At 27.1% G+C, this 16,099-nt stretch overlaps 2 protein-coding genes across 4 annotated transcripts in view; one reads left to right on the forward strand and one right to left on the reverse strand.

The window, feature by feature from the left end:
- l(3)76BDm (trafficking protein particle complex subunit 8 homolog l(3)76BDm) overlaps positions 1–3,920 on the forward strand; it is a 55,118-nt gene extending 51,198 nt beyond the window's left edge. For both annotated transcript variants that reach the window (XM_087159957.1, XM_016056907.4), the window contains exon 28: positions 1,892–3,920. In XM_087159957.1, the coding sequence (XP_087016083.1) occupies positions 1,892–2,150 (259 nt within the window). In that variant the 3' untranslated portion in view covers positions 2,151–3,920. The remainder of the gene's footprint in view (positions 1–1,891) is intronic.
- An 8,693-nt stretch (positions 3,921–12,613) lies between these two features.
- The window catches only part of LOC107450323 (F-box/LRR-repeat protein 12), a 98,971-nt gene continuing 95,485 nt past the window's right edge, over positions 12,614–16,099 (reverse strand). For both annotated transcript variants that reach the window (XM_043052157.3, XM_021145111.4), the window contains exon 3: positions 12,614–14,100. In XM_043052157.3, the coding sequence (XP_042908091.1) occupies positions 13,176–14,100 (925 nt within the window). In that variant the 3' untranslated portion in view covers positions 12,614–13,175. The remainder of the gene's footprint in view (positions 14,101–16,099) is intronic.

Below are 16,099 nucleotides of genomic sequence, written 5' to 3' on the forward strand. Positions count from 1 at the left end.
AAAAAAAGCTCTCTTATAATTTTCTAGTATGTACTTTAAAATATATAAAAACCGACTAAATAAAACTTTAAATCTGTCGATTGATAATGACTGATGTCAGGTGACAGCAAAGCATCTTACTTTCAAGGTTATTTATAAAGTTTAAGTTTTGCAATGATGTTTTTTATTTTTAACTTATATTAAATGATTTTTATCTAATAATTTTATATTAAATAATTATTCCAAGACAATTTGAATATTTTTAAATGCTTTATTTTCTGACCTGTTAGTAATATATATATATATATATATTGATTCTCTTGTCTTAAAAAAATATTCTACAATATTAGTATTATATGCTATTAAATTTGATTCTTACATCCTCTTGAAGTAACAATTAAAAATTTTAACAAAAATATTACTCTATCTAGCTAAAAGTATCCAGACACCCATATAATTATGGTGGGGGTGTTTTTCGTTTTTCATTGTTTGATCCCTTAGTTTCTGTAGTTGATGTTTGCTCTCCCATACCTGCCAAGTCTTTTTTAACAAAACCTCCTGTATTTTGCGACTATCTCCTGTTCACCCGTATATTCTCAAATTTCCAGGGTTCCCACGGGTCAGGGAATTTTATTTTAACTCTAAAAACTGGGAAATAGTCAGGAAAAGTTGCAATTTTTTACGAAAAACCTGGAAATTTTCTATAGTGTACCTGGAAAATACTCAGTCTTATACTTGTCAATAACAGTAATCAGTTATTGAGATTCGATTTAAATAATTGTAACATCTATTACAATTTTTTTTATAAAATCCCACCTCTTAGTGAAACTTTTCTATTTTCATTCTATTATTATGTTTATGCTCACAAAATCTAATATTTGATATTACAAATTTAAAAAAATCAAAGTTTTCTGATAAAAAATAGCATGGTATCGAAAAAATATGGTTTAGATTTTCATTAAAATTTGCCTTTTAGACCTGGAAAAGTCAGTGAATTTTTTTTCTAAAATTGAGTGAAAGCCCCGATTTCTCTGTATTTATTGAAGAAATTTAAAAAAAAAAATTTTTTTGTTTATAAAATATCTGCGCCAAAATACTTTTCTTATTCCTCAACAGATGGTGCTATTGCCAGTACTGCAGTATGTTGAGTGTTAATAGTTGAACTAATTATAAATAATGGTTCAAAAAAATTCTTTTGATTAAGATTTATATACATATTTTTTACTTCGCTAAATGTGCGTTTATTATTTCCAACTTTAACTTGTATGATTATGCATGATGTATCAAAACTTTACTCATAGTCCAAAAAATTTCGCTAGTTAAATCTCCATTATTTTATTTCTGCAATGTTGGCAGGTATGCATATCTATGGCAATATTGTGGAGAAAATTGATTTTTCTCCTAGCTGCTTATTTGAGTGTTATAAGTCCCTGCTTTAAATTCCATAGTTTTATCCTTTGGGACAAATTAAGAGACAAAATACATAGCCAGCCGAATTGTGCATTCTCGCTACCAACACTCATTTCAGCTGTGATGGACGCTCGGAAGTAGACTCATATCAAACACTGACGGAAAGTCTCCCCAGAAGTGTGCAGGCTGTCATCGATGCAAAAGTGGCACCTACATCATAATTATTTATAAAGCCTCAGTACTTTTAAAGTCTGTACCACTGGTGGCAGGATACTTTTGGCCAACGAGTGTATGATAATTGTTGAATAATTTGCTCCATACAAAATAGTCTTAATTGTTTCTCAAGCAAATTCTTTATTTCACGTGTATTTCTTTCTTTTCTTTTTCTTAAGCAATTTTCAGAATATTTTTGTCAATGTAAATTGCTTCTATTATCTATGATTTAACTTTAGAAAACAATCATGAAGAGGATTTTACAATAATTTTTGTGAATACTTTTCAGAAATATAAATGCTTCTCTACCTGGAGATAGTTACAATCAGATACCTCAACGATTTACGTGGGTTGGAGGAAGTAAGCGTGAGTTTTCATTAAAGCCTCATACTTCTGTGCAGCTCTTACTAGAAACTTTGTTTTGGGATCCAGGAACTTATAACCTGAGTAGTAGTGTGAACATTTTAGTGAATAGTGGTAAAGATAATCTATCCGTTTATCCAATGCCTCTACATTTAATTATGATAAACTCGATTAATGGTACATAGCAATAATAGAAGAACTATGTTGAAGTTTATGTAATTATATAAAATAATTGTACTATTTGAGTTGTAAAAATGATCAAGTCATTGAAATGTTTTTATGTACATATTGAGCTAGAAATTATGTACAAGATGAGTTGTCCATTTCATTGTTTATTAATAAGTAAAAAAAATTCAAATTTATTGTTAGATTCTCTAAAAAAAGAGTGATATACGTGATTCCAGATTCCTTCATTAATGTTAATCTCAGAATATTTATCTTTAAAAAGATTTAAAGTTTTGTAAAGTTTTATTCAAATAAATCATAACCATAATTTTTGTCATAAGCTTTTTAAACTGTCAAAGTTTGTTTACATATTGCTTTGTTTTAATAGATGTTTTATGAAATAGTAGATATGTTATGGATAAAGAAAGTATGACTGTTAAATCTTGGTGCAACTGGTTAGGTGTAAGTAGGGGATACCAGTCCTAGTCTGTTAAAGCCCGAAGAATCTCCGTTTCTAATTTTAACCGACTAAAACTAGGTAAAAACCTAATTGGTTGATGACCGAAGTTATGTTGTTGTATATGTTCAGAAAGCAAAATATTATTAAGTAGTAATATGGATATAACTGTTTCATGGTTTAGTGGAGATGAGTCTTGTGCAATATTTTCATACTTGATTGGTTTTTTCCCTTTTTACAAAGTTTTAAGGGCCATAACTCTCTTTACACTTGCCCAGTATTTTCTAGCATATACTTACGTTTGTTTAGGTTAAGTGCTATTGCTTGGATAATAATGTGTAATGTAGATATTCACTTTGAACGGATTAGAGCAGGTTAGACCCAGTTTTGACGTTTAAGGGTCTCGAAGGCATTAAATCATTGGTAATCTGTAATTTCAGCAAGTTAAACTTAGGTTTATAGACGTTCACTTTGAGCTGACTAGGATTGGTTGGACCCAGTTTTGAAGTTGTTAGAGAGTCTTTGAGTTTTAAAGAATTGGTAATCCATAATTTCACCCAGTTAGACCAAGGTTTTTGCTTCCATTCTAGCTTTAGCCGTAACATATGCATGAATTAGTTTTATCTTTATATTTAAATAATGCTACACATTTCTAGTCAAACTAAAGTTTTATCAATTGAATTTTATGCTTGCTTTTAAGTTGAGCAATTGATTTGTACAAGAACATCTTACTTTCTATACTCTTTTATGTTTCAACTTTTACTTGATTTTAACATATTTATTTTATTTTGCTTTAATAAGAATTAAAAAAATGTTTTTAAGTTGCACAGTTGAAGGGTAAACAGACAGAACATCTTTAAATTTCTTGAGTAAATTTTAAGAATTACAAAATTTTTAAGTACCAAGAAGCTAGTAAGACCCTATTTATAAGGTCTCTCAAAGCAGTACAAATCAAATTAATTAGAGGGAAAAATGATTGACAAAAATTTAAAGTAAAGTTTTTTCTGTTGTTACTTTTAAGTTATACCTTAATTAAATTCGCTCAGTGAAACATTAGCACTTCCATTAAGTTTTTGCATTAGTTTGATTTTTTTTTAAATTTAACTGTATTCATTCTTTCCTTGTGCCCTAGTTTTCTACGAGTTTATTTTAAAACTGTGTTTTTTAGAATTATTTATCACTGTATTGTAAATGAAATTTTTTTTACTTTAGTTCTATATTCTGTAGCAAGTTTTAACATATGTGAATGACTAAGTAGTATTATTTGAGAGGTTTTTTATAAGAAGCTATAAATACTGTAGATATGAAATTATAAGACAAAAAAAAAGAAAAATTGTAGATTGAATTAATAATGAAATTATGTAGTTGAAACTAATATTTTTTGTGATAAGTCAAAACTATAATTATAGCCTTAGCCAGTGATCTTTTTTTTTTCTTCTAAAAAATCTACTATAATTTTTTTTTTTAAAAAAATAATAAATATTTAAGAGTTTTTTTTTTTTTTTAAGTAAAAATTTCAGAATTTCATTATTATTTACAAATTTTGAAAACGTACAACTTTTAAAGCAGTAATTAGTATGACTTAAATCTTAGCCTAGTTCTTCCATAGAAAGAGAGGAGTTCAGGATTTCTTTTTTTTCCCCCTTTGTAAAGGCCCCTTTAAAATGGGCATGTTTTTCCTATCTATTTTGTTTCAAGTTTTATTCGGTAACCAGACAACTTGTGAGAAAAATTAAAACTTGATATGTATTTTTCATAAAAATTCCATTAATTTCTTCAGTGAACTTCACCTAACCCTAGATAACTCTAAATCAGTGTTAATCTGTAACTAATCATTTGACCGATAGACTCCGAATTAAAAACAGGTATTCTTTATTTATTTCAAACAAATAAGCGTAACTTAAAAATAGTATTATAATATTCCAATTAAAAAATATAAAAACTGTAAAAATTATCATTTGCACTCTTGGCTGATGGTAAAAGTGTGCTCTCTACAAATAGCCTTGTTGCATATGTATTTTGCGTTTCTTAGAGGTACAAAATAAATAATATTTAGAATTGTAAAAAATGCAGGAAAAACTTAAAAATACACACAGTGGCCGATTATGGCATTGATGCAAACTTCTGCGTGTTATAACAAAACATCTCACTGTTAGACGAAAATTACAGCAAATCACAAAAAGTAACAGCTGTACAAATGTGCTTATCATCTTTGGATAACTCATTTTACTAGTTATGAAGGTACTGTGAGCACAATGGGAACTCCTCGAATTCACAATATTTAGTTATCTAGGGTTAGTCTTTAAAATTGCCATAATAGTTAAATTGCAGTTACATTTTTGTTGTCTTATCTCTGTATATTAGTTTATGGATTATTTAAGAGACTGGCGTGCAAATGTATACCATAATTTTCAATTGCATATGCTCATTAGAAGGAAAGGTTATATGCAAAACATAAGAAATGTAATGAATTTCATGATTGAGTGTAATGAAATTCACAAAATATATTAGCAAATTTTTAATGTTATTAGATTTAAGTTTGAAAATTTTTTTTTTCTTCTTTTAAACAAGATAGGTCACACAAAATCATTTTAAGGGACTTGTGTGGTTTTTGTACCAATATTTTGAAGTATTATTTTATTTATTTTTAAACCTAAAGAGTTTTCTTAACCATGAGAACACAATTTTGAACCAAGTCCTGGTTTTAAGCCATGTTATACATTCATAAAGGCATGCTTTGCTAAGCAGGAATTTTGTAATAAAAATTTTCTGGGGTAATTCAGTGGATAAAAAGTTAAATATTGTACAACATTTGTGCATCAAATACTAGCTTTGAAACATTTGTAGCCATTTTGCTAGATTTAATTATTTTGAACAAAATTGTTTTTTTTTTTAAATAACATTTGCAGACTGAATACTTTATATTTTTTAACAAGATTTAAATTTTACACACAATAAATGCAGTGTTTTAAAATTTAATCAGTCTTATAACAGTGATTCCATTAGAAATTATACATCCTTATCAACCAGAACTTTTAAAATTCTGGTTCTGTGTAAGTTATTTTTTACTAAAAGCAGGGTCCCTATTTAAAATATGAATTCTCTATCTCTTAATCCATCTATTAATATGCACATTCATAATTATTATATCTAATGATAGATGAAACAAAGAATTTCAAATTGAGAAAAGTATTACATTTAAATAAATCAAGGCTTTAAACTAGGACTGATCAAACACCTGCATCAAGGAACAACAGTGTAATATGGTACTCAGAATTATTCTTATTTTTTCTTTCGTCTACTAATAAAGAAAAAAAAATTAAATATTTATTTCAAGGTGTCTATACACTAGAGGATTGCTCCTTGGGATCTGTAATAACTTATTTTTCATGCCCAATATGATTTTTGGCATATTCAGGGTTGCCATTTCAGGTAAAATCTGGAAAATACAGGAAATTTAAAGAACAGGGGGAAATGCAGGGAATTTTGAAATTTTCCTTACAAACTGGGAATTTTATTTCTTATTTTTGTCTTTTAAAAAATGCAAACCTCTCAAAGCTCTATCTGTGGGATATTTAAAGATGATAGTTCAGCTATATTATTTAATTTATTATAGCATTAATTGTTTTATGTTGAGCTTGTTTCTTATTTTTCCAGCATCTTTATCCTAATATTATAGTTCACAAGAGTGCAGTGAATGTGTGTTTCCTTTTAATGTATTGTGTATACTACGTGTAGGGAAAACACAGGGAATTTTTTTTGCAGATATCAGTGGCAACCCTGATATTTGATGCCTTATAAGTGTGTAAGCTGAATCACTTTATATTAATTTTGTGCTTTAAAAAAATTACCCAATAAACTTATGTATTGTTTGTTCTATATGGAAATTATGAAACTGAAATTTTACTAAGTTTCACTACTGAGCTACACTTCCATGTATTTAAAAGTATACATTTATGATAGAATTTTTTTTTTTTAAATTCAGTAATTGTCTAAGAATTTATTATTAATGATGGTTAACAATTGTAGTTATAAAGAAACAGAATAGTTATTTTTAAAATATTACTACATTAAGTAAATTGCAGCAAATTATTGTAGTACCAGTCAATTCTTTACAGTTTTATTTTTTTTCTTAAGTTATAGATATAATTATTATTATATTACATTGTATTTTGTATTACGAATTTATATTAATAAAAATCTTTAAAAAAAATTTCAAATATTTCTTTTTTACACATTATTTGGTTTTAAAATGTGTGCTATAACTAATTTTACTTTTATCTTTTTTCCCATGTTTTAATTGAGTGATTGAAACATAGTCTTATGCGGAAAATAATTAAGTAATCATTAGCCACTATGGATCAGTACTTTCACATTGTTTTGTTATTTGTAAAGTTTAAAGTTTGAGCAACTTTTTTAAAATATTTAAAGAAAAGTTTTTTAAGGAATTGTTTCAAAACATTTTTAATAACATTCATTGTGTTTTTATATTTCATAACCAGCCAGCCACATATTAAAATGTAAAATGAGAAGTCCTATAAAATACAAAATTTAATTTTCAAAATAAACTGCTAATCTAATTGAATTTAAAGAAAAATTATGTCCAGAATAAAGTAATAAGAATTAAATAGAAAAGAAGGTATCAGTAAATGGATGCATTCATTTTTTAACAATTTGGAAACAAAATTGAAAAGCTTTTATTTGGTAAATGTAAAATAACAAATAGAATAAAATAATTTTAAAATAAAACAACTTTATTTCATAATTGTTAGATTTTACATATGTACTTTATAATCTGATTAATTATAAACTATAGTGTTTTATATTACAATGAATAAGAGTAAAATTTGCCTTTTATGAAGATGGTTACAAGTATCAAAAGTAACAGGAAAAACATTTATTTTGTCCATTCTAATAATAAATGTTAATTTTTTGCAGGGGTGATTGTGAGCCCAAGTCAAAATTCCGGAAAATTTCTTGAGTAAAAAAAATAATTTTAAATCGAAAAATTAGAAAAAAGTTTAAACAAGGTTTTTGCCTTTTTCTCAATATTTCTTAGTTTACTTAAAATATATTTAAAATTTTACACATACCTATACCATTTACAAGTACCTATGTTGACCTGGAGAAGTAATTGAAATTTACAAATATGTCTTTGAGTTTATGATTATAATAACTATTTACTGATAAAAAATTAATATTAATCTTAAATATAAGCTTATAAAGTATCTGGCACTCCCTTATAAATAAAATAAACTTGTTTTTAAGCTCCACCTTTGAAAATTTGATTTCCAGAAACTTTTGTGATCAATGATTTTTTGAAACTTCTGAACCTTCGATCTCTGGAAACTTCCGGATCACGGTTAGCAAAAAATCTGGATTTTTTCAGGAGCACAATCAGCCCTGTTTTTTGGTAAATTACTATATTTATATTATTTTAATTATTTCTATAGCAATTCCAGTTACATGAGTTCTTTCTATGACTTATGTTGGTGTAATGCTTACTATGTTGTGCTTGATCAGGCATATCAATATTTTTAAAATTATTATATAATTAACAATATATGAATGCCTCAATTCCTAAATCAATCAAACTAAATATATATATTAGACCAACAAAATTCTAAATTGACTGCCACAAGCTGAAAAGAAAAACTGCATTGGTGCTAGCCGAATAACCAGATAGCCAATTAAAACTGCAAGAAGAAATTTAAACACTCACTTTAAGAATTGTCTTTAAAAAAAAAAAACCTTCATAAAAATTAGATGCTACCAATTCTCCAAACAACTCATTTGAAATAAATTAAAGTTATTATTATACAGAATATTAAATAATTGAAATAAATAAATTCAAGGTGGCCACAGAGTAAGAAATTTTATTAGAGAAAAAAATTGAGAATTACACTAAAAAGTCTAAGGGGAAAAAAAATGCTTGCAATATTATTTTTAACTCTACTGGTAAGTTTTGACTGCCTGTAATACGCTTTATTTACATAAAATGTAACTGAAAAATCAATAAAAAATTTTTAAATCAGTTGTGAAAAGTCAGGGAATTAAATTTTTTTTTATTTGAGTGTTTTTTTAAAGACCTGTTATTGAATGGCTAAAAAAATTTAGTCATTTAATGATTTTCACAAACTATTTGAGAAATTTGTTTTAATATACACTGTTAGGAATCAATCAAGTGCTTTAAAAGTTAACCAGCAAGTGGAGTTAATGTTAAGTCAAGTGATGCAGTCTTAGTACAATAAAAAAAAATAGATTAAAATTAACATTTTATTCCTAATGTAGAATAATTTGAACAGTTACTAGTTTTGGAAGCAAGAAAGATATTTTTTATATGCCTATTCAAACACACATTTGTTTTTGTGAATTCCTACGATACACATCTAGTTGAGTAATTTTTAAAGCAATTTCAGTTATTTCTTTCTTAGTTTCATGAATGACTAAATATTGATATTTTGGCATGCTTTATAAGCTGCTGTTATACGGGCACATTATTATTTTGTAATCAATTCGTCACAATTGTTTTAGAAACACAGTATTTAATAGCAACTAAAAAAAGTGAGATAAATAGTCACTCTTTAAGTTAAAAAGATGAAAATTGAAATGCAAGTAAAAGACATTTTTGACCAGGGCTCAAAAAATCTCAAACTTCTTGCAAGCCTTGCTAAAAGTTTTACATGCCCATTCATATTTTTCCATTGCATATTAATAAAAACATGAATTCCTTTATTCCTGCATAAACTTCCTCACTTGCCAGAAATACAGAACAAAATAGAAAAAGGAAATAAGAATATTAAGTAGAAGTAGATTTCATGCATAACTTTATAAATAAATAAAAAAAACACCTTTGTCAAATTTCTTTAAAGATTTAAAGTACATGTTATGTTATAGCAATTAAAATGATAACTTTGCTAAGCTTTCACATTTAAACTTTTATAGTTAGATTTCTATGCACATGGCAGAAAGTTTTTTTAAATGAAAATAATTATGACTAGGAAATATAAAATAAAAAGCTAACTTTTTATGAATTCTTACTTATAATCAAAATTTGAGAAAGCACTTGTTATTTTAGGGCATTTTTGATAAAATATCTTCTATGTTGCTTAACATGCCCTGAGAAATATAACTTTTGAGCCCTGTTATTTACATATGTCCATCTAAGATTTATTAAGAAAAGGATAAAATTACAAGTATTTCTTCAATTAGTTAACTACCTGGAAGTAGATACTTCAAAATAACAATGGAAAAATACTCCATTTTTAGATGGTTATGGGACCCTTAATCAAAATTCAAAGTGAGATAGTAGAAAATTATTTTCCCATACTTTTGGGAAACTATGAAGACAATTAGGCTAGAAAGCAAAATAATAATATACCCAGTTAGGAAACAGTTAATTAATATTCTAACAAGAAATAATGAAGTAATAATCACTAGCAGACAAATTTTTATGATGACACAATTTTGTGCAAAATACCTACCTGTTCTGTAATGGCGAAAGAGAATGGCAGCAGCTATCAGATCATTGCTGCAATAAGAAGCCCTTTTTTTCCAATGTTACAATTATATCTCTCAATATTTTTTTTAAAACAATTACCCATGTTGCAGTAGTAAAAATTTTTTGCCATGCTAACTTCTCACTTTCATTAATGAAGAAATACTAATGGGTAAAAAGATATAAAAAAAATTTCACATTTGTAGAGAATAGTTTTAAGATATGAAAATATTGAGTCAGGCAATTGTGCCGCGTAATTCAGCTCAATAAAAATTGTTAACTGAAGAACTAATTTTTTGAAACGACAAAATCTTATGTCTGTAAGTGTACAACACTGGAATCGGGTGGTTGAAATAAAGGTGTATTTTTGAAGCCAAAATATTATGGAATTATGTTTGGTTTTTCATCATACAATGTCTTAATTTGATATAATTTTTAAAAAAATATGTGACAATTACACATTTTTGGGAGTCTATACCTGATTATAATTAGTTTTATACATAAAAAAATATTTATATTATGGAAGAACATTGAAAGGAATTTCTAAAGTCAATATGCGGAATATTTTCATTCACATATTAATCTTTAAAATACTAAGAAAGGAAACTTATGCTATTTACAGAGACTAAAAATAAATTATAAAGTAAATGCATTGCACAGTCAGGTGTGAAATATTTACAATTATGTACTCCATAATTGAAGATATAGAATATACATTAATATTTATGTACTCTATAAAATGAAAGAACATGTTGAGTGACATCTTGAGAACATTCATTTCTGGGTTTAGGAATATATTTACTATTACAAATCTTATAAGATGGCTGATAAATATAGAACATTATATTGCCAAGTCTTTAAAGGAAGAAGATTATTTTCGTATGTTTATTAAAATGCCACTTAACAAGTTCTTATTTAAAGAAATAAAAAATGTCTCTTATAAATTTCGGAAAAACTTAAATTTTAAAATAAATATATCAACTTATTAAATAGTGAAAAAATTAAAAATATAACCCACATCAGTCGAAATACATAATTCATTTAGTAATTGAAATAAATCTCTAGACAATCATTCTTATTTACAAAATATATTCATTTTTTATTTGTATATTTATTTTTGTTGTTATAAATAATATCTCTGGTTAAAATTCAAACAAAATGCAATTTCTATTCTATATCTAAACCAGCAGATATAAGTAACTCAAGATATGTGTATTTATTCTATCTATCAAAAAAAAAAAAAAAACTGTATAATTGGTCAATTATGCCAAAACATATGAAAAGTGTTTAGAAAAAGATAATTGTTGTAGTGAAAAATTTTCAAATTCATTAAAAATTAATGTTTTCATTTTTATTATATACATATATATATTGGTTATTTAAGGAAAACTGATACCAGCAATAGTAAGAAAAATTAAAAAGAACTAAGTCAAGTGACAAAGTTACGATTTTAATGGGCCTTTTTATTAGTGTTTGAGAAAGAGCATTCTAAAGAAAATCTCTTAATGTTTAGGGGTGCATAACCTTTTGGGAATAGGTTTGCAGCAAAATAAATTTTAGTCTTTGGGGGCAACAACCTGCATTTTGCAGATGCATATTATGACCTCTGAATTTTTTTTTAAAATTCAGGATTAATAACAACCAACTAAATTAATCATTCTTTAGATTAACAAGAACACTATCTTGTAAAGATACATACTTAATATCCACTAATTTTATGTAAAATATTTTCAATTTAAAAAACATTTTAAACTTTGTCTCCTTAAAAAAAATTAAATGTAATAACAAAACAAGTTGCCCACTTAATTAACTTTATAAATTTATTAAACTTTATTATTATTTTTTTTACTTTCAATTACTTTTATAACTTTAAATCCTTTAACTCCATTTGTTTTGAACATGTATTGGTTAATAAGACAATACAAGTTGGTTGAAATTAGTTTCAAAAACAGTTATGAAGTTTCCTACACTAGTTATGTTGGTTTTTCCAATTAATTTTTAATTGAAAGGTGAATAGTATAGATAGATACTGACCATTTGGTCCTTAGGCAAGTTGTATAACCCTATTTTAACATAGAGGTACAAAACTTTTTTCGAAGGTGGACTACAATAGCATCAGTTTTTAAGTCAGTTAATATTAATTTAATTATTAGTGTGGTAAAAATAATAATACTTTGCCTTAAAAATTGAAAGACAAAATGCAGCAAATTATATATAACACTATAATGACTAATAATTTTAAAGTAAAAAAAATGATAATAATCAAATTAAATAACTTTTCAAAGTGGAAAAATAATTTCATTATTTTTTACCATAAATATATTATTCAAATTTTTAATATTTAAATGCATTTTTAACCACATTTTTTTAAACATGTTTTAGTAAAAGAAAACTTTCTTTAAAAAAATTTAAAATGTTAATTTCAGTATTTTTACAAATTTAATAAAGCTAGTTTCAAACAATTTTTTAGCAAGAAGAACTATGCAGAACCAGTTGAAAGCTGAAGGTTATGCACCTCTATTTTAACATTGGTGACAAATAGTTTTAAAATTGCACCAATTATTGTTCATGGCTAAAGTAAGCATTCTACTATCAACTAGAAAAAAGAAGGGGAATAAAACATTCAGTAGGCATATAGCGGTTTTAATTTAAAACCAACTTATCACATTTGCAAACTAGAGCAAATTTTATATATTTACATTAAAAAAAAAAATTTGAAAAATATTAAGGTATAGTGCGGCTTTGAGGAGAACTCCTCCAGACTAAAAGTCTGGGACTGTCTACTGCTATGATAACAAGTGAGAGCACATTTCTAATGGGGGTGCAATAGAAGAATGAAGGTGTCGATTGGTTAACTCACGCCAGCTTATGCCTAGATTAAGACAAAACTATTCACCTCACACCCCTATTCAAAGTATCTTTCCTCTTAATCATAGTTCGCGAGACTGATGTTTGGAGGAGTTCAGCTGAAAGCCACACTATAGGGTGACTTTTTGTCAATATCACAATAAATTTTATAATAACAATATGTATAATAAATTGGTAGAGAATTCCATTATCTAAAAGAGAGAATATCTATACCAAGCCAACTCAATAATCTCGAAAATTGTTCCGATGGAAGAAGTGATCACAATACTCTAAATTAACTATCTTATTGCTTTCAAAATTAAGCTGCTTTGTAGGAGCCCCTTGAAGACTTAACTCTAAAGCACACTCAGAGGAGATACTACAGTTGGAGACATTCATGTATTTCAACGATCGCAAATAATTTAAGAGATAGCGTAACCCAACACAAGTTATGGAAGTCTTACGGAGGCAGACAATCTGCAACATTGGCAAGGAAGTGTTCTGAAGACATCGAAAGTGCTCATCTGCCACATCTGTATAGCCCAGATAAAGTTTTTCTAGTGAGTTTGAGTTTTGACTGAGGGACAAAATTGTTTGACCTCCAATTTTTGTGGCCTCGAGGTCGAGCACCTTGAGGTGTTCGACAGCTTTCAATAGAATGACTACCCCAACATCTGAAATAGGGCAGCCTGCTAAATAAATCTCCTGCAGGTCACCAAGTCTCGAAAAAAACGGTATATCGTTATCACAAACGCACCAACATGAAGTGCAGTCAAGAACTTTTATTTTTGGTACAGTAGGGTGACTCACGCTACAAAAAAATTGGTCTGTGTGGAAGAAAGACTTACGTAAAGAGAGCACACTCAGTTTTTGGGGTAAATCCTCCACAGTTATGTCAGTGAAGTTGATGTGTTTCGCAACAAACGCACTTTCTATAATCAGTGTCCTCAAATGCGGGCACCGCTCACGAATTTCAATAGCAGTCTGTGGAGTAAGAAATGGAATTCTTTGCTGCGTGGATAGACTTGAAATTCTCAAATAGGTTACACAAGGTGGAAGAATGGGTACCATTTTTTGCAGTTGGTACGAAGTGAGTTGCATATCATGAGCATCCACATATTTCCATAAAACTTGACATCTAGTTAGATTATACCATCTCAGACATACTCTAAAAAAATATAAAGAAAAGAAAATAAACAGGGAGCAAAACTGCAGAGAACGGTGACTAGTGTGTGCAAATAAACATTGACATAATTAAACTCTGAGACCTAGAAACTGTCAGATTTAATTAAGATATTCATTGTTTAGTTGCGTACAATAAACAGATATGTGATTGCAGGTAGAAGAAATTATCTAATTTTTTTCTTTCTTTTTGCACACAGAAGATAAATAAAAGATTATCATTTTTATGCAGAAAATAATATTTATAAAATTTGAAGAGGAAAAACATATTATTTTTATCTAAAAAGTTTTTTCTTTCATCAACACACAAAAGGAAATATATATTGAAAAAAATTTACATATTCCTCCTCTTTTGCACTTTACGAGCAGTCATCACATAAAAAAATTGAAAACTGTGAGATCCACGGCAATAACTGGAAACAGATTAATGATAAAAACCATGTGTATTTTTAATGAAATGTCTTGAATCGGGCACCTTTTAAGGCAGCTTAATTAAACGAACGTTTTGAGATTCGCATGCTGTAATAAATGTAGTAAAAATATCAGAACTTTTAAAAAATAAGCACAAATCAATAGTGATCAAAAATCAACCAAAACCTGGTTTTTTTCATGGAAAAACGCAATTTTACCCACGGATAAGCAAGTATTATTGTTTTCTTTTATCATCAAAATGCCCAATTTTGTCTGAAGATAAATTAGTTTTTTCAAGTATATTCTACATGCAAACATATATATACTAAATATAAACATAAAATATAGTAAATGATGAAAAAAAATGCCTGATTATTACCAAAGGGATTAATAAAAGAAATGTTTAGTTTATGAGAATAACTACTTTAGTCATTTTTCTTTTCTTTCCTTTTCTTTGCCTTCTAAATGAATAATAAAAATCACTAGAATAAAAAAATCAGAAAAGGGCACACACCTAACACCGTAAAAAGGTATGAAAATGTGTAATATTACGCATAGTAACTGAATTTGATCCTCAACAATTCTTAAATCACCCTGTTATACTATTTAATGCATACATTTCAAAAAATAATTCTCTCTCATTATCAAAATTCGAAAAAATATTTTAATTTATAAAAATAATTAGAGGCATGTTAAAAGGCAATCTCTGTGCATAAATTTTTTTCAAAATAAGTATTTTCTATAATTTAAACTGAGAATTATAAAAGAATAAACATTTAAAGGTGCATTAAAAAAAAAGGTATTTATTTAAAATATAATTTAACAATCATTCATTACCTAACATTGATCCTGGAATGGTTTTCAATAATGGACCAATATTATTTTCTATGTAGGACCCTTATAGACTTAAAATGTTGGGTAAACATTGGGAAGTATTTTCAGTATTGGTCCTATAATGGCTTTTAATAATGAACCAATATCATTTTCTATGTGGGTACTTTATAGATTTATAATGTTGGGTAAACATTGGGAGGTCTAGATTTTTCAATATTAGTCCTAGATAGAAATGAATCTTGTTCCAATATTGAAAGTCATTCTAGGACCAATATTGAAAAATATAGGTCCCTCGGTGCATGTTCTTAAGAGACCCATATTTGCCAATTTTGAGCCCAACTGAGGCCAATGTAAAATTGTTACTAGGGATTAAGGTTAAGAATTTTCTAGAAGGAATGTAAGCATTCATGAAATTAAATGCACTTATCTTTTTGTTGAACATGGTATGTTCATTTGAATTTTTCAATGTATGAACACTTTATTTTACAATGTACAAATAATTATCAACTTTTATCTTTATTATGCATTTAGTTTTTTAATTAAATGAAAAAAGATTTTTAAAAAAATTAAGCATTTGTTTTCTAAACATTCCAAGTTTATAATTTAAAATTTTAATGAACATGCAGGAATGCTTCTTAAATTTAATTGATTATTAGGTAAGTATGAATAACATATCATGAACAACTAATACCTGCATTTATATATCATTAATAAATAATATAATCAGAAATAAAATATTT

The sequence above is a fragment of the Parasteatoda tepidariorum genome, chromosome 3 (assembly GCF_982258835.1).
Source record: "Parasteatoda tepidariorum strain Cologne lab strain chromosome 3, Ptep-v5.0, whole genome shotgun sequence".
NCBI lineage: Eukaryota > Metazoa > Arthropoda > Arachnida > Araneae > Theridiidae > Parasteatoda > Parasteatoda tepidariorum.